The 20,180-nt window shown below is 44.7% G+C and overlaps 1 protein-coding gene across 1 annotated transcript; it reads right to left on the bottom strand.

The window, feature by feature from the left end:
* Positions 1–425: 425 nt before the first annotated feature.
* Positions 426–19,962, bottom strand: LOC135103503 (uncharacterized). The gene is made up of 2 exons (XM_064009894.1): positions 19,815–19,962; positions 426–4,471 (listed from the first exon to the last, which is right to left on the bottom strand). Exons 1-2 carry the CDS (start codon positions 19,830–19,832, stop codon positions 1,949–1,951), a joined length of 2,541 nt encoding a protein of 846 aa, XP_063865964.1. The 5' UTR covers positions 19,833–19,962; the 3' UTR covers positions 426–1,948.
* Positions 19,963–20,180: the final 218 nt, after the last annotated feature.

Here is a 20,180-nt window from a genome sequence, read left to right as displayed (position 1 = left end):
TTACAGCAACATAGCTAGTTTTAACTGTGTGAAGTCTGAAGGCATCTTTATTTTATGGCTTTGTCCTTCAAAATTGGGTTTATTGGCAATTGTAAAACAGAAAATTTTGCAAAGAAAGTTAGTGACGCCTCTGGTATCTGCTTCCTGATCTGATCCATGGTGCTTTCAAACTTTAAGGAACAGACTGAGATTCAAGATGGGTGGCATGGTCCTTTACATTGTTAAACTTTGTCTGACAAGTTTTCTCTCCCTCACTGTTGTGGTGCCTCTTACTTAAATTCAGACTAGAGTTATGTATCTAGTCCATAAGTTTATTGGTTCACTGTAATGAATAGATAAGCATCCAGGCACCTGCTGCCCTCATGATTTAGCCAAGCATTTATGTCACCATCAACATTGTGGCTTGTGTTTAGAGAAAAACAATGCACATTTTCAAAATTTATTAATTTACTGTACATTACATTCACATTGACTCCTTTAAATACTAATAATAGAGCAACTGATTGCATGATTCTGTCAGCAGATGATTGTGGAAATTCTTGAGCAACATTGTGTGGACAAAAACTGACAGATAATGTCAGTTACAATATAATTTTAGAAACCTAAAAATAATGGTCACAGTGATTAATTAATGATAAGTAGATTATTCACTGAAAACAAACAAAAAATTTTCATACCAATACATTAGCTGGGATGCATGTAATCTGTAATTCAGTATGGTTTGCTTCACAAAGGAATTAACACACAAAGAAAAATTATAGACTATGTTGTATATGGTGTCCATTATGTTCAAAATATACATACAAAGGTGCAGTCTCATGGTGAAGAAACCTTAACACAATTACTGTTATGCTATTTAATGCTACCATGTTACAAGTGTAACACCAAGTGTGTTTGTTAGTTTGTTCACATAGTGCCAGAGGTGTACATCTTGTAAACAGTTTTGAAAATTATGGTAACCATGTGCAACATTTTGTAAAAAAAGAAAAAAAAACATTATTAATTTCCACTGCATGGAAATTTACAGCCCACTCTATAGACACGAATATGTAAACACCAAGGTGATTCTGAGCACACCCAGTGTGCAAATTGGTGCTGCCACTCCTATGTTCACCACAACCTTTGTGTGTTGGTGCCAACATTTGACTAAGAACCATGAATAGTCAAGTAAATTTAGCATAAAAAAAAAAACAAGTATCTTACATTCATGTGGTTAACATCAACAAGAAAATATTAAAAGATATAACATAAAAACAACAAATGTTCATGTGTTAATCTTGTCTCACAGTAATATCACCCTTAGAGCTATGTTTTTATTGATTTATTGATATTGTTTAACATACAAATATGAAGTACTGCTGCTTTAGCTTTCTCAACTGATGCACACACACACACACACACACACACACACACACACACACACACACACACACACACACACACACACACACACACACACACACACACACACACACACACACACACACACACACACACACCAATTATTGTCCTGAGATATTAGAAAAATATTCATTGCATTCATACTGACATATAAAAGTATAAAAACTTAATACTTATAAAAAGGGAACCTTATGCTTCCTATGACACGGTCTTAACCCTGGTTACTGCTGCCACCCCGAGCTACTGGTTGACACTATGTACAGAGGGTAATGAAGGGGGTAAGGCAGAAACAGGCCCACAAGGCTTAACAATGAGGAGCACATATGAGGGCCACGGGTCCTATGTTCTTGTTCCCATATGCTCCTCTTGGCTCCGGGGTTGGACTGTCACAGGGAAATAAGTAGCTGAACTCCTGTGAGTCCTGTCTGACTTGCATCCCCACAGTGAATGACTTGAAAGTCACCTGCCACCTGCTGACCCAAGAATGTGGTTCTTGGCAAGGGGCAAGGCAAGGAGAGGCACAGAGCTGGACGAAGGATAGCAAAGTTCAGTTCCAAACTGGACGCCAACCATCAGGGTCCCCATGCCACTCTCGATCCTCAGGGTTGTCTTTTGGAGAAGGCTGGATGATGGGCTGTTCCTCCGTTCCTGATGTCACCAGATTGTGGTCAGGATCACTGGTGTTAGATGGTGGCTCTGGTACATCATCTTCAGCTTCACCAGAATCATCCTCAGCTAAGACAAGGACACCTGCCAACTCACGTCCCTCTAGCTCTGGGTTGTCAGGTAGTGGCAGACGATCACCATCTACACTCACAGGAATGAACTTGTCAGATTCCTCATCATTGGCCTTCACGCGTCCAGCAAAGCGCCCTTTCTGGAATCCCCTGAGATTGGAAAGAAGTTCATCTACTTTGGCAGTCCTTCCATCTTCCACAAGGCGACGCACCTTTACCTCCACATTCTGCTTGTCTGAGGGGTCCACCTTTGTGATAGATTGACGACTCTCTGAGCCATACACGGATTCTAGGGCTTCCCTCACATCTCCATCCAGGTAGTCTGTACCTAAGGCATCTTCCAGATCAAGTACCTGGATTTCAGCATTGCCAAGGACTCCTGAGTCAAGTAAGTGATTGCGCACACCAAGGGGAAGCTCCTGGGGCAAGTCATGGAGGACAGCAGACTGTGCATCACCAAGATCTAAAGAATCCAGATCATCTAGATTGTCCCCAGGACTGTATTCAATGAAGAACACTTCCACTGGATCATTTGGCACCTCATAGAGTGAAGGATCTATTACTGGTGGGGGTGGGGCTGGGAGTGGGTCCCCATCCTCAATCACAATCTCAATGATTGGGTCATCATATCCCAGTTCTGCTCCATAGAGCAGAGTTTGAGGAGAATCTGTCAAGGAAACCTCCGAAACCACATGACCTCCTTCTACACTTCGTTTCTTTCCACCAAAGTCAATGGCACCGCTTCCCGGAGGCAATATTGGCAGTGGGGCTGGAGGATAAACTTCTCCATCAGAACATGAATGACCAAGACATGAGGGATGTGAAAGTTCTATGGAATCATCAACAATCTGTAAATGATCATTTGGAAGATCATAGAGTGGACGAACAGAACCAGCAGGGACTATGGGTTGTGAGGCTTCAAATCCATCAAGATAAGAAGAGGAGGAGGAGCCATGAGCAGCCATAGGTGGTGGGAATGACGGTGGAGCTCGGTAATTGTTTGAGGTATCAGGAACTGTAGGTCCAATAGGCAGCGGAGGTCCTATGGGCACATGGTCAATTGCCTGAGGTGGCACCACAGGGACTTCCGGAGACACATAAGTCTCAATGGGAATTTTGGGCGGACCATACAGGTCATGATCATCTGCGTGTGAGACTCCATGGATGTCAGGCAGTGGTGGTGGTGGCCCAGCATAGTCTGAGACAGGCACAGCTGGGACAGAGTACCCATCTCCCCCAGAGACCACATCAGTGTGCTTCACAGGGCCAAAGCCATGAGGGATTCCCTGTCCATGGATAGCACCACCTCCCTTGATATGACCTCCTCCAGTGTGACCTCCGCCACCACCTTTTATGTGACCTCCTCCAATATGACCTCCGCCACCACCTTTTATGTGACCTCCTCCAATGTGACCTCCGCCACCACCTTTGATGTGACCACCACCAATGTGACCACCACCTCCCTTGATGTGACCTCCTCCTATGTGACCTCCACCACCTCCCTTGATGTGACCTCCTCCTATGTGACCTCCACCACCTCCCTTGATGTGACCTCCTCCTATGTGACCTCCACCACCTCCCTTGATGTGACCTCCTCCTATGTGACCTCCACCACCTCCCTTGATGTGACCTCCAATGTGACCTCCACCAATGTGACCACCACCACCTCCCTTAATGTGGCCTCCAATACCTCCCTTAATACCATGATGTACTGGGGGTGGTGGGGGACCATAGGAGGTTGGAGGAGGACCATATGTTGGATTGGGAGGAGGAATATAAGTGGCTTTTGGAGGGGGACCATATGATGTTGGTGGAGGAGGAGGAGGTGGAGCATAGGAGGCTTCAGGAGGAGGAATGAAAGTAGCTTTAGGAGGAGGACCATAACCCTTTGAAGGAGGAGGAGGACCATAGCCCTTTGAAGGAGGAAGAGGAGGAGGACCATAGCCCTTTGAAGGAGGAGGAGGAGGTGGAGGAGGAGGAGGACCGTAAGAGGCTGTAGGAGGAGGGATATAGGTAGCCTTTGGAGGAGGACCATAACCCTTTGAAGGAGGAGGACCATAGGTCTTAGGAGGAAGAGGAGGAGGACCATAGGAGGCTTTTATTGGGGGAGGGCCATAGGAGCCCTGAGGAGCCCCGTAGTGTCCTCTGATATGGCGCATTTGGCGAGGGTACGGTACTGGTACAATAATGGCTTCTGAGCTGTAGTTGTCCTCATCGTCGTATCCGAAGAATTCACTGAACCAACCCCCGAGACTCCTCCGGTGGCGAGGCGTGAACTCCTCCCCACTCTCAGTCACTGATGCTGCCGCAGCCGCCGTTGCCAGCGCCACTACCTGTAAAGGTCCAAAGGAAGATGAGAAAAATGGACGCATGGAATATTAGAAATGCGTGTATATGTGTCTGGTTAGCCTGATGTATATATTGTCGAAATCAAATATTCTGATCAATATGAGGGTACATAAAGTATTTCCACACAAATCTGAAGAGCAAGCTATCCCCCTCCTTGCCAATCCTTCCTCTCCATCATTTATTGTTACATCTGGTACATTCAAATCAGTCGAGTGCCGCACTTAACATGAGGAAAATAAAAGGGCAGTGCGTCCTGTGATGAATTTTACATATTTCATACTGGATTTAGCGCCTGTGCTTCTGGTTTTCAAGGATCCGCAGGCAAGCGACAGAAATCAAAACGAAAGCGCAGTGTGAATGTCACTTCATGACCGACATCAAATATTTGGTTGCCTCTGCTGACGGCCTCTCCCACGTTGCTCCGCTGCTGCATCTCGTTGGTCTGTCTGCCCTATTGTTCCTAGTGTCGCTTTAAAGAACAAGCTTACCTTCTGTGTTGTTCTTTGTTACATGGCTATCATGTTTTGTTACTCTCTTACTCTATGGCTTTGTATTTAATTGCGCTATGGTGCTCATCTCTGTAGTGTTCTCAGTTACGTTCGAGAAGAGATTTCTGACTGTGCCGCTCAGTCATTAGTAAATATTAGCAAACCTTATGTGTGCGATGCTTTGTCATTTCAGTGACCAGTACTCACAATGATCTGTGTTGGCTTCCATCCTATTAATCAATAGACTTATTGTGATCTTTCTCCCAAATTCTATCTCAAAGGAAGAGTGAATAATTATTTTAACAACATAGCCTCGAAACAAACTTTTTGGTAGCAAACATGTGACAGGCACTGTTAGAGTTATTAATACTATCAAGCATGTGACAGGGACTGATGGAGTTATTAACAATGAAGACCCCGCTTCGGAATAGACGCGGGTGCAACTACTTTGGAGAGAGAGAGAGAGAGAGAGAGAGAGAGAGAGAGAGAGAGAGAGAGAGAGAGAGAGAGAGAGCGGAGGAAAGGCAAGGTGTAGAAGAAGAAAAAAAAAAAAAGAGCAGCACAAGACAAAACAGGTTAGAGAGAAAGCGGTTTGAGATCCCAACCGGCAGGTCTTAACGCTGCCGACGAGATCACATCGCGGCGTTTCGTTCCGATCGTCGTGGAAAGTTGGGTGATAAGGACTACTTAAGACGACGGGATTCGGGTGTGGGGTGGAGGAGGCACAGGCCCGTCTGTCAAGGAAGCATCACCATCCAACAATTAGGGTGAAAAAAAAAAAAACGGAAAATGCAATGTGAAAACTCCCTACTTGTCATGAATAAAATTGCGTCTCTTCTGAAAACTCAGGAACGGACTGATTCCCCTTGTTGAATGGTCAAGCACGAAGCGGCAGCGGCAGTGCAGGTTTGGTGAAAGTTTAGCTTCCCACATGCTTCCCACCTTGTTTGGCGTGGCTCCGGGGTTCTCGAACGACGCCGTATTTAGTTAAATGAACCATATAACATGACATCTATTTTGATTGACGTTTAATATATAGGAGCGGAGAAAAGTGGTCTGAAACACGTAGCAATTAAGTGGTGTCTTGATGGATAAGGTGTTCAGATACTACGGGTCCGGATCTACAATGGGATGCTGACACGGAAGCACGATTTCTCTTGTTGTCTGCTTAGTAAATGAATTACCATGCTAACAGGTCATTCAAAACACTAGTGCAAATAGAAATCATATTAATAATAATAATATTTGCTCGTTCTTTCATAATGTGCAGGACTGAAGCTCACAAGGAATAATCTACTGTACGAGTATTTGGATAAGTGTTGCAGTTTTCAGGAAACTGATTGATGGATCTTTTTTCTTTTACGTCTGAAATCTTTCCCATATTTTGTAAAGCTTTGGTCTCTCTCTTTTATGAATTATTTTCAGAAGCTGATGAGATGATTATTCGGATCCTCATGGCTGCTGTTCCCTGTGGTGGTACAGTAAGCTTGTTATTAATATTAAAACTATAAACATCCTTGTAGCTTCCACTAGAGGCCGTTAGAAGTAGCCGAGATAAGGCGACGAAATCATTGAGTATACAGTCCCTGGCTCAAGTCATATTATATGAATAGTTAGAGTGATTTCGAAAAAGAAAAAAAAAAACGAGAGGGAGTGGTTGCTATCATCTGATGGAAAAGGTTGAGTGGACGGCACCTCAGCGCTCCGCCGCTCCCATCTGGCAAGCGACGCCGCCGGATGCTGGAAACGTGAGCTACCGTGTCAGAAGTAACGCTTTACACCAACTTCACTCTCACCTCCGGCCTCACTCTCACTTGTCTCCATTCTTATCCACAAGTTCCCGAGTTTTTCGTCTCACTCCCGCGACCTGCCTACTGACACCTGGCCATGCATCTCATCTGTCGTTTACGGCTCCCTGCTCCTATATGGCGTGCCTAAGGGGACGAAAACTGCTCTCATATTGCAGCCACGTAAAGAGAGAGAGAGAGAGAGAGAGAGAGAGAGAGAGAGAGAGAGAGAGAGAGAGAGAGAGAGAGAGTTAAGCGAACTTCTTTTTATTACGGGAAGTGAGCAGCTCTGGATGCTACGAGTATAATTACAGAACACGGTCCGCAGTCACTTTCCAATGGTGCCCTCAGCCTCGAGGCTGATGACTCGGCTCTTCCGCTGACCACTGGAGGGAGGCTGCCTTTCCCTAGACGCCCCTCCTGCTGGCCTCGCAAACCTCCCATTACTATACCCGCAGAGAGAGAGAGAGAGAGAGAGAGAGAGAGAGAGAGAGAGAGAGAGAGAGAGAGAGAGAGAGAGATTCTGGCGTTGAACCTTAGTTTATATTCAGAAACGCCTTGCTCTCTCACATCGATTATTTTCTGAGGCCATGGAGATGATTAGCCGGGTTTTTTTTTATGGTTTCTCCTTTTGATAATGCAGAAATCTTGTTAATTTGTCACTAGAACAGTAAAAAAATAAACAAATAAAATAAATAGATAAATAAAAACCAGTGTAGCTTCAATCAGAGCCTTTTGAAAGTACTGGAGGTGTGACAAATAAGTGATTCAGAATACGGTCCCTAATCACGCCTCTGTGCAGCAGTGGAAGGTAGACGCGGGGAAAATTGAGCAATATACACAGTACGTACTTACGAGCACCTGGCACTGGACTCACTAACACGGGAGGGAGGTGGTGCATTCACAACTGACTGTATAATTTAGTCCTTCCGCCTCACATGTTTATTAATAATAATACCAGTAAAGTCTGGGAACACGTTCGTCGAATAGATTACAGTACGAGTAAGACCGACAGGAAGCACAGTAATGGCACCAATGAGGAGCTTCGAGGCATGGGTGTGAACAGGTGGGCGTGCGTGCTGTAGAGTTGGGTATGGATAAGGGCGTGAGTCGGGACATGGTTGGGCTGGGCTGGGCGGTGCGGGAGTGGGTCAGGGTAGGGAGGGGAAGGGCTGGCAGCCAGTCAGGTCTGCTATTACTTGACTTTCACATCACCCCTGCAAAAAACTGGGGCAGTGTTCCTTCGGCTTTACACACACACACACACACACACACACACACACACACACACACACACACACACACACACACACACACACACACACACACACACACACATTGACAAAAAATAAATGAGAGAGAGAGAGAGAGAGAGAGAGAGAGAGAGAGAGAGAGAGAGAGAGAGAGAGAGAGAGAGAGAGAGAGAGAGAGAGAGAGAGAGAGAGAGAGAGAGAGAGAGAGAATGTTTTCTTTCCATTAGTTATACAGAAAAGAAAGTCGACCTGCTGAGAGAGAGAGAGAGAGAGAGAGAGAGAGAGAGAGAGAGAGAGAGAGAGAGAGAGAGAGAGAGAGAGAGAGAGAGAGAGAGAGAGAGAGAGAGAGAGAGAGAGAGAGAGAGAGAGAGAGAGAGAGAGAGAGAGAGAGAGAGAGAGAGAGAGAGAGAGAGAGAGATCGGTAATCCGGGTGAAGTCGTAGATTTGTTAGAGTAAGGAAAGCAAAGTTGACACGACCTATATATACAATATCACAGGGATTCTATCTTGGCTAACTTTCTCTCGGGTACCCGGGAAGAAAACCAGAATATACGAGCGTCAAAGGTAATTTGCTAGCTTCACTTTTTTCCCTATCTTCAGTTTTAGCTCAATGAAAAAAAAAAAAAGTGCTCTAACTTTCCCTTACAGGATTTCTTTCATCTTGACGTGTCAGTTCTTTCTCCTTGTCTGAGAACGCTACTTTGTGAACAATGATGGCCACCTGGAGTTTTGTGTTAGCCTCAGGAGTCTCTATCAACGTCTTATTATATGGAGAACTCTATAAGACGCGTTCCTTACAGCTCGCTCACGCCGGGACAGGAGGGAGCGCTCTCTTCCACCTCGGTCCCCCTTCCCCAGACGTCAAACAGGACACGGAAAGGAGGTCAGACTGAAGGTAAAAAGAAAGGATAGGAAAGAGAAAGTGGTGACGAGACCAGAGGTGGAGAGAGAGAGAGAGAGAGAGAGAGAGAGAGAGAGAGAGAGAGAGAGAGAGAGAGAGAGAGAGAGAGAGAGAGAGAGAGAGAGGGAGGGAGGGAGAGGAGAAAGTGGTGAGGAGAGCAGAGGTGGGAAAGGAAAAGAGGAAAGGAAAGGGCAAGAGAAGAGAGGGATGGGAGGAAGGAAAGGAAAAAAGTGGTGAGGAGAGCAGACGGAGGAGGAATAGAGAAGAAAGGAGGGAGCGGAAAGTGTGATGTGTTTTTTCGCCTCAGGTGGTAATTTTGGTGACCACTCACTGCCGAGCATCAAAGCACGCAGCGGAAATATGCTCTTTTTAAGTGACACGCGTGGTGCCTCCCTGCCACTCTCGAGAGAAAGCCTAACAGCGTCCGGCCAAATATTTTTTTAATACGAGTTAAGACGGGTTTGAGATGGTGGCGAAACTCCTTGCTTCCGCTTTCTCCTGAGTGGCGTGCGTGCCTGGGCATGCGTGCCCCGCCGAGCGTTTCCAAGGCGTTGTTGGGAAGCATTCTGGCTCTGCCGTAACTTTTCCGTTTTGTAGAGCCTCGCCTGACTAGCTTCAATGACAGACATATAGAATGGAATCTTGCAGTATTTATTCAATTTTACTTTATCTTGTTTTGTTTTCTTTATTTTATATTTTTATTTATTCATCCATTTTTTTTTCTTTATAACACCATACCATATCTTTCGATGCCACGTCTGCTATTTGCGGCTGCCCTCTCACCAGACCTACTAACGCTTTCTCCCAAGCTTCCTGTATCAGCTTTCCACGACCTTCAAAGAAAGTAAATACGGGAAAATGTAGGTTAAAGGCTACCCTGCTGCTGCCCAACCTCCTGCCTCAGGAAAGGAATTTCTTATTTCTTTTCTGAATTCATGATTATCAGTAAGTTATAACACTGTATACTAATTATGTGGGTTGCGCTGTCTCTGTGTATTGAATAAACTTCATTCTTGGTTGGAAAAATGAGTAATAATGTGATGATTGATACCTCGCAGCCTTGCTTTCACTCGATCCCTGTCACTGCATGCAACACGTGCGGGATGTTAATTAATCAATATAACCTCTGTGCTGCAACACGTCGGATAGGTTGCCACGGTCCTCATCCATGATTGTGTGTTCCTTCTACAACTTTTATTCCTTCCTGGGTCCCCATTCAAGAGGATTTCAATGCTCATCTCTACTATTTTCTTTGACGACTCCCGAGTGAAAATTTCTGGGGTTTTCAAGGATGTTTACGTGATTCTATTGGCGTGTTTAGTAAGGAGCCTGCTATATTAATGGCGAACAAAGCACCGATGAGAAACCCGACTGATATCCCTATGGCCTTTCAAAATAATACGAGACCCAACGCAAGCCCTTTTTTTAAACTACCACTAGAATAACGACACACACACACACACACACACGGAAATGTACGTGTAAACCTTAACAACTTCTAAATAACCCTCATAAAAAAAAACAAAAACATCCACATCCTCATTCGAACACTTACGAGTCTGTTTGGCACATCCTGAGCTCAAGCCGAGGAGAGAGAGAGAGAGAGAGAGAGAGAGAGAGAGAGAGAGAGAGAATGGACACTTTGTTTACATTAGTACAGACGAAGGTTGCGCAGTGAGAGTTCCCTAACCAGTTGCGTTATCCTGTTCCAGTCCGCACTCCTCAGCACCGTCTCCTCCCCGCCTAGCTTAGTAGTGTGGCTTGGTACATGAATTTTCTCTGTGGGATCCTGTGCCCGAGAGAAAGGAAGGATAGGAAGGAAAGGTGAGGCCATATTTGGTGTTCTTGAAGAGTCTTTTCCGTGAGAGTTTTGTGGCTTGTGTTCTTTCTTCTGTGTATTATACCTCTGTGCATTGTACCTACCTGTATTGTATTCCTGTTTGAGGCTTTGCAGCAAGAATAATGTGTCCGGTTTTGAAATAAGAGCTGGAACTATGTAAGTAATGAATTATGTCTTTTTGTTTTATGATATAATCGTCTTTTTATTATTATTGTTATTGTTTACTTATTTATCCCTAACTACCAGCCTACCTGTCTATTTATCTCTTTATTTATCTGTTTGTTTATCAGTCTATCTATGTAGTGCTAACGATGAAATCACATCCACGCTCCACTCGAGAGATTTCGCTGTTAGTTCATTACATAGTTTATTATTATTATTATTATTATTATTATTATTATTATTATTATTATTATTATTATTATTATTATCATTATTATTATTACTATCATTATTATCATTATTATCATCATTATCATTATCATTGTTACTACTACTACTACTACTACTACTACTGTTACCATTATTACCATTGCTACCATTACTACCTTTTCTGCTTTTTACCCCTGCTGTAACCACTAGAACTGAGGAACTAAATTGGTAAGATTACAAGAAAGTTTCTCTTGCAGACGTTGAAGATTATTATTATTCTGCATTTCATTTCCCCGTTTCCTCATCCGCCTCCTCCTACTCCTCCTACTCTTCCTCTTCCTCCTCTTTCTCCTGCAGCTTCTCTTTCTCTTCCTCTGCTTCAATGAAAGCTTAGCGTAGACTCACCCCTTCGCACAGACTCGCAACTTCAAGTCGTATTAATCTGGACGAGGCTTTTCGATGGATATTTCAGGATAACTACATCTCATTTTCTATCTAACATCTGCTGCTCGTTAATGATTGTTCGTCTGTATTTAACCATGTGTTTAGCATTGCTATGTAGCGGCGGGTGGGCGGTACTGTTTTGGAACAACGCCCGCCTCACATAGGTAAGCGTTAACCATCTATCTTTGTTACATCTGTCATTAACGTCTGATTTGTTCTCGATCCGGAAAATGAGTGAAAAGCTTTTGCGTGGTGGTAAGGTTATGGTAGGCTTGGTAAGTTAAATAGATAGCGAAGGTAATGACGTGTATAGCAATGAAGTAGATACATGATTTTGCTTAATAGAAAAATATAGCTCCATTCGCCAAAGTGACACAGGCGTGATTCTGTTAATCTGCTATTTTCTTCTCATCTTTTTTTTTTTCTATCTATCGGCGAAGTGAACCCTCAATGTAGTCCCCTTGTGAAGAAGGAAGATTCAGTCGATTTGTGTTCGGTGAAGTGGCGGCGGCGGCGGCGGCGGCGTGGCAGGTGCCGTGGGTGAGTCGATGGGGTCGCAAGGTCAGTGTTACGGACGAGGGCAAGGTCGTCACGTTCTTGTCATTATGTGTAACGGCGGCGCCTCGTGGCGGTGGCGGTGGGAAAGTTACGTTGCTCCTGTGATGAAGGTGAGGCGAGGTGCAGGCAGTGTGTGTTGAGGGGAATAAGGGATCACGGTCCCAAACGTTTCTGCGCAATTTTGTATTTTTGGTAAGGATTGTGTGTGTAATTTAACAAGGATTTTGGATCGTTAGTGGACGAAAAGAGACATCTATAAAGGAACAAGTGATCAGCTCTGTGTCTTTTGAATATATTCCTAATGAGAGTCCAAATCATGTCAAAATACAGTCCAAAGTTTGTATCCTGGGGTGTTGATCCAACTATTGTGGTGGAGATGAAACGATCATTTACTTAATGAATGAAATTGCTGTATAGTTATAAAATTACCATGATCTTTAGACCGCAAAAGATCTGTAGGTCCTTACTCTGCCGTATGGTTTCACTACAACACTCTACACTAACAATAAATTTAGAAAAATATAGAAGTTTAGATAGAATGTATAACTTAAGGTTTCTATCATGTATAGAGAAGAATAGAAATACTTGGTGTGATGATGTGGTGAGCGTCCGGTGGAGGCGCAGTGGAGAGAAATGGTGTGTGTGTGTGTGTGTGTGTGTGTGTGTGTGTCTTGTAGGTGACGGTATGCTGAGCGTCTACTTAATCAAGAAGATAACTGAAGTGATAACAGCGGGGCGTTCATTAGCTGGAAAGACAAATGAGGTGGGCTGATTGGCCTAAATAACGACTGCGACGCTGCTGACTAGGCCACGTATTGACAAAAGCGCCACTGATGATTGGGTGACACTGAAACAAGCACCAGTAATGATCGGGCAAAGGATTGAATCAAACAGCAGTGATGACTGGGCTAGATATTGAAACAAGCACCGGTGATGACTGTACAAGTAGAGTCGAAGGTCATGTCAAAGCTTGGATTCCCTGCTGTGACCTCTGCTCTGCGTTGGGCTGACGCATGGAGATAAGGGGGAAGGTGTAATGACCCGAATGTTGAAACGCTTTGGGTTCCCTTAAGAAAAATGTTCAAACGATTTTCACGGGTGCTTTATCCCAAGCCTATAACTTGTCAGCCTATAATTAAAATAATGAAAACAAACGTGGAACTTTCAGCAACTTTCACTACATCCTGTTAAAAGTAGGCGAGACGACGCTGAACCGTTTGAGAATGTGGCGCCTCGGTTGGCTCAGCTTCTCGCGCCGCTCAGTCACGCTTCACTTCACTCATTTAGACTAATCTGAAGGATAATTCCCACCCCCTGCTGACGGCATTGTTGCGGAGTCCCGGCCGTCCAACTCCGATATCCCAACATCTGCAAGTGACGAAGGGGGGATTATTTCTTCAATTAACCAGTCACGTATTGGGAGGCAGGAAGGGGTGGTGCTCGGAGGCAGGGAGGGGTGAGGTCTAATGGCCGTGTTACACTGGAAGTAGTCTATAGAGTCTATACGAGCAATTCTCTGCAAATTCGTGGAGTAAATAATCGTGGGAGCTTATAGGAAGAAACGACTCTCTTTAGAAGAAACCGCTTGAAAATCATGGCGCGAAAGTTGAGGCACGTCATATATAGGTGTGGAAGTCACACATGGGTGTGGCGAGAGCTGTTTAGGGGAAGGCTGCTATGCACACGCACGCACGCACAAAAAATAAGATAAAATAAAATACCTAATGATAATAATAATAATGATAATAATAATAATAATAATAATAGAAATAAAAAAAAATCCCTAAGCGTATGTTATACCTCATTCAAAAAGTTAGTTTTATCAAGGGACATGACCATCATGAATCTTTCAGTGCGATGTGCAACAGTCTGCTACACTGAAAGCACTGTGTCAAACCTTCACTACCACCTGTAGGAAAGAAAAAGGCTTTAAAAGAATAAATTTTCCAACACCCAGGCAGTAAATTGTTTTGGAGTGGCTGTAGAACAAAAAACAAATGTGTCAGAATAATTTGTAAGCAAGGTATTGTGTGTCAGTAGTAAGTGTAAATCAACAGGTGATGGAGGGTTATGAATCGATACATGAGGCAGCCAGTGTTCGGCGTTCGTTAGGCCTTCCTCTAAACTTACCACCCCGTATTTTAGAATACTTGTGGCTCTCATAAGGATTGTTTTTCCAAGCTCACAGAGACGAATTGTGGGGTTATCATGGTTGGTTTCCCATTGATGGTGAAGAATACTTAGTTTAGTAAACTATCACTAGAATCATAAAAGTACCCGGGGAAAATCTAATTAACTTCTTCATATTACAACCTGTTAAAAAGTAGTCGAGTTGTTTGACAATGCTGGTCCTCGGGTTCGTCTCCCCTGTGACGCGAGAAGCACAGTGTTAGCTCACCTGCTGATGCGCCACGATTTCAACACCCGTTTTCTTCAAGGGATGACTCTACTTTCTTTGAGTGAGCGTAGTACATTTATCTCGGAGTGCTGGCTGAAGCAGCGGCAATGGCGACAGAGTTACGACGACGACGACGAGAGAGAGAGAGAGAGAGAGAGAGAGAGAGAGAGAGAGAGAGAGAGAGAGAGAGAGAGAGAGAGAGAGAGAGAGAGAAGTAGAAAACTAGAGTGCTTTGATCACAGCAGATGGAGAGAAGGTAAAAAGAAAAAAAGAACGTGTATCACTCCCGGTCGCCACCCCTCCTCTCTCTCTCTCTCTCTCTCTCTCTCTCTCTCTCTCTCTCTCTCTCTCTCTCTCTCTCTCTCTCTCTCTCTCTCTCGCCGCTTGTGTGACAGGAATGGATACAGGCAAGAGTAGCGCCATTGAGCAGCATTACGTAGCAGAATACGGCGGCTGGTGATGGGCTGCAGGAGGGACGCGGAGGCACATTGTTCTCCGCGCTGAAGACTGCACGACAAGACGAGAATAATGCTTCCTTACCATCACTGGGGAAATTACCTAACATGCGACACCATTCCCTCAGCCACCCTCACCGCGCGGGCCCTCTCTTTCTCTCTCTTTTTCTTTCTCTTTCTCTCTGATGATCTTTCACTCTCCATCTTCCTCGCACCGTCATTTCCACTTTCAAATTAGCACCGCTGGCTTTTGTCGGAGAGCTTTGCTGATGTTGGAGGAACAAAAAAAAAGAGAAAGAGGAGGAGGAGGAATAATTTGAGATTGATAAAATACGTTAGAATGAACACTTCGTTTTATAAATATTTGTAGAATTACGTATTACGGTTGTTGCTACTACTACTACTACTACTACTACTACTACTACTACTACTCCAACAACAACAATAGCAATAACGATAATGATACCAATAATAACAATTGCTGCCACTAACACTTTCCTTTAGATTTGCATAAAACACCACTTCCGCGCTGCTCATCACTGCGTCATCCCTTTCACCGTGCCCGTCTTTCCTTCCTCCCTCCCTCTCTCTCTCTCTCTCTCTCTCTCTCTCTCTCTCTCTCTCTCTCTCTCTCTGCCTCGTTAGCGCCTCTGAACAGTACCATTATCGTTATGCAAGTGCCAGAAACGTGCAATTATGAGTAATGAAAGAAGCATCGATTGCATGACTTACGTACTGAGTGTGATGAGAGGAATATGAGTGTCTCTCTCTCTCTCTCTCTCTCTCTCTCTCTCTCTCTCTCTCTCTCTCTCTCTCTCTCTCTCTCTCTCTCTCTCTCTCATACTTTCTACGCTACAATTATCATATGTTTCTTCATGAACATAAATGAAAATAATTTTTTTTTATTCAATTTGTCTTGGGATTTTATAATTGACAAGAAACTTTTCTTTTTCATTCGTATTTATAAACTGTGCAAGCTTTTATCCCTGTTTCTTTACTGTATAAAACATATTATTCATAGGTTAGCGTTTTTTTTGTTTTTCGTCAATTCTGTATATCCTTTACACGTTTACATCCATCCATGCATACATACACTACCTGAAAAAGTGTGTGTGTGTGTGTGTGTGTGTGTGTGTGTGTGTGTGTGAAATCTCACTTCAAGAATGTGTACCTGTTTTGGACTTGTTGTTCAGAGAGAGAGAGAGAGAGAGAGAGAGAGAGAGAGAGAGAGAGAGAGAGAGAGAGAGAGAGAGAGAGAGAGAGAGAGAGAGAGAGAAGGGGGGAGGGGGAAGAAAGTTGCTGCAGTTAGGACAGAGTGCTTCCAAGACTGGTTTGTTGAAAGGGAGGACCAAAAATACACGTCTATTCTCCTTGCGGCGCGCCAGTGTGTGTGTTACATGACTCAGGGGAAAGCTACCAGGAAGTCGACGGAGGATGAGAGGTGGATGGCGCTGACGGTGATGGTGATGGTGGTGGTGAATGTGCAACCTACTGACTGACTGACTGAGTGACTAATTTGTTTGACCGACTGACTGACTACATGGTTGAATTTACTTACTGGATGATTGCTTGGCTGACTGACTGACTGACTGAGTAACTGGCTGAGTGAGCGAGTGGCTGACTGACTGGGTGAATGACTAACTGACTGACTGGGTGAATTATTGACTGGCTGACTGAGTTGAGTGACTGATACATATTGACTGACTGGACTGACTGATACAGTTTGACTTAACTCATTTACGTAATGAGTGTGTGAGTGGTTGAATTGGTTTATTTCTGATAATACTGTATAGCTGAATGAACTAAATAATTGGCTGGTTGACTGGATAACTGATTAGATAACTGGGCTGACTTAATTTATTTAATGACTGACTGACTTGTTAACTGACTGATCGACTAACTGAACTGTATGTTAGACAGACAGACAGACAGACTGGTTAACTAAACCTCAGGTCGGAATGAATAATTAGATTGACTAAATAACCTTTATGAATTCAATAACTGACTTAATGACTGACTGATAACATTTAATGGCTAACTTTCCACGATGACTTGCGATGAAGCTAGAGTATCGTATTAATATAATGCTTCGTTCATGCATGACTCTTGTTTTCATTAATCTGCCGGTGCTTCGATTCGTTCAGCTGCATCTGGCGTGGAAGGGTCGCGGGAACGAGTATTTTGAGCAAGGTTTTGAGTCATTGGGTCTGTTCCTTAGTCCGACGCAATGGTTTTGACGCGCAGACAATGAAGCAAAACAGCCCCTAAAGCTTGCAACGTTTTCTACAAGGCACCAAGCGTTGTGCAGATGTGTCAGTATTTAGTGCTTTGAATAGAATCTAAGAAAAAAGAACGGTTTACGTTTGAGTGCCTGCAGATTCACTTTCTCAGATGAAGGAGCCGTCCTTGTGTTGTAAACGTAATGCGGCATCCACGTTAACGTAAGAATTATAATTGATAGCTTGTAAAATACTAATGTCTTCACTAAGTGTCACCATTGTGTGTGTGTGTGTGTGTGTGTGTGTGTGTGTGTGTGTGTTGCTAGATCACTCTGTAGAAAGTGTCGCCCTCTCGCTGCGTCCCCCCCAAATTGACCCAGGCCACAGACCCGTCCTGGAGTAGCTGGTCTGCTCTCACTCCGCCCCGCCGCCCCAGGGGGTAGGAGAGTGACCGGCTCTCCCCCCGACCGACGCGTGTTTGCCTTTCTCCTCTCTTTTTCTAGTCCGGTTGGCTGTTTTTGTTGCCCTCAAATTCCACAACCTTTCCCTGTCGTTCCCAGCTGGCCGACACCTTCCTCGCTCCTCCTTTCTCTCACCCATTTAACTCCCGTTCCAGTTTTTTTTTCTTTTTTTTTTGTCATTTCATTCATCTCTCTTATCTTCCTCTTTCCTCATTTGTCACTGATCCCTTTCTGTCGTCGCCCTACGTGTTTCTTAATCTTCGTCCGCCCCTTCCGTGTGTCTGGTCTCCTACATCTCCCTGCCACTGACGGTCCACACACGGTCTCCCCCGAAAGATCAGTCTCGCGAGGTGTTCGACGACTTATGCTGCGTGGAGGGAAAGTGCGGCGGACGGAGGCCAGAGGGAGAGGGGGGGGGAGTGAATAGCCAGATAAATGATGTGCGACAGGAGTGACTTGTAAGGAATGAAGAAAGGTTTCAGTGGGTAGACGAATGAGATGTAAAGGTTGTTAACGACTGACAGAAGGACGGGAAGAATGAATGAATGGGTTGATTAGTGACGGAAGGAAGAATGGGAGGAGGGAAGAAAGGGAGAAAGAAAGGAGGAAAGGAATAAGTAGATGAAATGGGAGGTAAATTCACGTAACAGGTGCAAAGATTGGCAACAAATGACAGAAGGGAGGAGGAAAAGAATAGAATAATAGAGAGAGAGAGAGAGAGAGAGAGAGAGAGAGAGAGAGAGAGAGAGAGAGAGAGAGAGAGAGAGAGAGAGAGAGAGAGAGAGAAAATGACGGGAGGAGTGAACATAATGAATAAGAAATTGAAAGTGTGTGTACAGACGTATGAGACAGAAAGACATACATATAGAAAGACAACATATGGCGTATAAGACCAACGTGGATGCAAGCACGCGCGCGCATACACACACACACACACACACACACACACACACACACACACACACACACACACACACACACACCCGCATCACACAAGCAGACGGATCCACATAGACAGACAGACAGGCACACAGACACACAGACAGATAGATCGATAAACAAGCAGAGATAAACAGGTAGGCAGGATGACCAACGAACAGACAGATGGATAGAAAGACAGACAAACAGACAGATGGATGGAGAGAGAGACAGACGGACAGATGGATAGAGACAGGCAGGCAAACCAACAAACAAACGAAAACTGACAACACACACACACACACACACACACACACGAAAAAAAGTTGTGTGGAGAAGTGAGTAGGAAGCGAGGGGGCCTTCTTATCATTAGCAGCAAGAGGGGAGCAGAATCCCCCTTTTGCTTTCATGCAGGAAGCACTTCTCCACCTCGCTCTCTCTTTGCATCCCAGCTCCGTTATCTCTGTCTGTGTTTATCTACCTGCGCTCGTGAATCTGTGTCAATCCACGTACCGGTCTGTTTATCTGCCCGTCTCTTCATCCGTCAGTGTTTTTAGTTATCTGTTCCTCTGTTTGCTTTTCTGTCTGTTGTCAATAATCCGTATAATTGTACCGGTCTATCTTTATCTACCAGTCTTTCCATTCGTCCATATGTTGCTTCTGTGTGCTTGCTTGCCTGTCTTTCTGTCTCCGTCTGTCATGCCATCGAGACACGTGATGCTTGTGATGGTTTTGTAATGGACAGTCGCCTTGGAAGAAATCGTGGCTAAATCAAACGCAGCCGTCAGATAGACACGCTAGACACGGCTATTCCAGATTATAGGTAGATTTTTATTAGTGATGAAACAAGCTAACAAACTGTTGATTCCCCACCATAACCGTTCACGGCCCGCACTTCCTCCTAAGCAGCGGAGATTTGCACGCAGCCTGAAGGAGTCATCCAAGCCTGCCATGCTGGTGACTCGGAACTACCGTAACAAGACCTCTGTTTTGAAAAGCTTTTGCCTCTCATTAGGTATGTTATTGAATACAACCGCATTTTCACGATGTCTGTTATTAGTGGTGCAGAATCAGTGTTAAAATTATCACAAAATTCATAGAAAGACCCTTAAAAACTCCCAATATCTCCCGCTATAATTTGTTGCAATTAGTGAAGATAAGAAGCCGAAACATTTGGGAATGGTGTCCTAAGAATACTCTGACCACGCGTAGGCAGGGTCAGGATGCGCTCACCGTCAGGAACGCCTTCATGGCCGGCGTGTGTCCGCGTCTGCCTGGCCCTCTGTGGGTGACACGCGCCTCACTCCCCGCCCTGTCACCAGCCTTCAGAATCGTAGCGTTACAGCCCCTCCTCGAACCACCGCCGCAAGACAACTACTGAGCTCTCGCGGCTCGCTCGCCTTCTTTATATAACCTTCGTTGGTCTGCGGCGTCTAGTGATGGTGCGGTTGCTGGTTAGCCGGTTAAGCTTTCCGCGTGCCGGTTTTGGTTTGCTTGTTCTTATATTGGTGTTGACACACTGATGCTGTGGGTTGATCCAAGGCTGCACCGGGGGCGAGGAGGGGCAGGGTACGGCAAGGCAAGGAACACTTGGAGCAG

The sequence above is a fragment of the Scylla paramamosain genome, chromosome 9 (assembly GCF_035594125.1).
Source record: "Scylla paramamosain isolate STU-SP2022 chromosome 9, ASM3559412v1, whole genome shotgun sequence".
Classification (NCBI taxonomy): domain Eukaryota; kingdom Metazoa; phylum Arthropoda; class Malacostraca; order Decapoda; family Portunidae; genus Scylla; species Scylla paramamosain.
The sequence above is the reverse complement of the archived record's forward strand: the minus strand, read 5'-3'. Positions and strand labels throughout refer to the sequence as shown.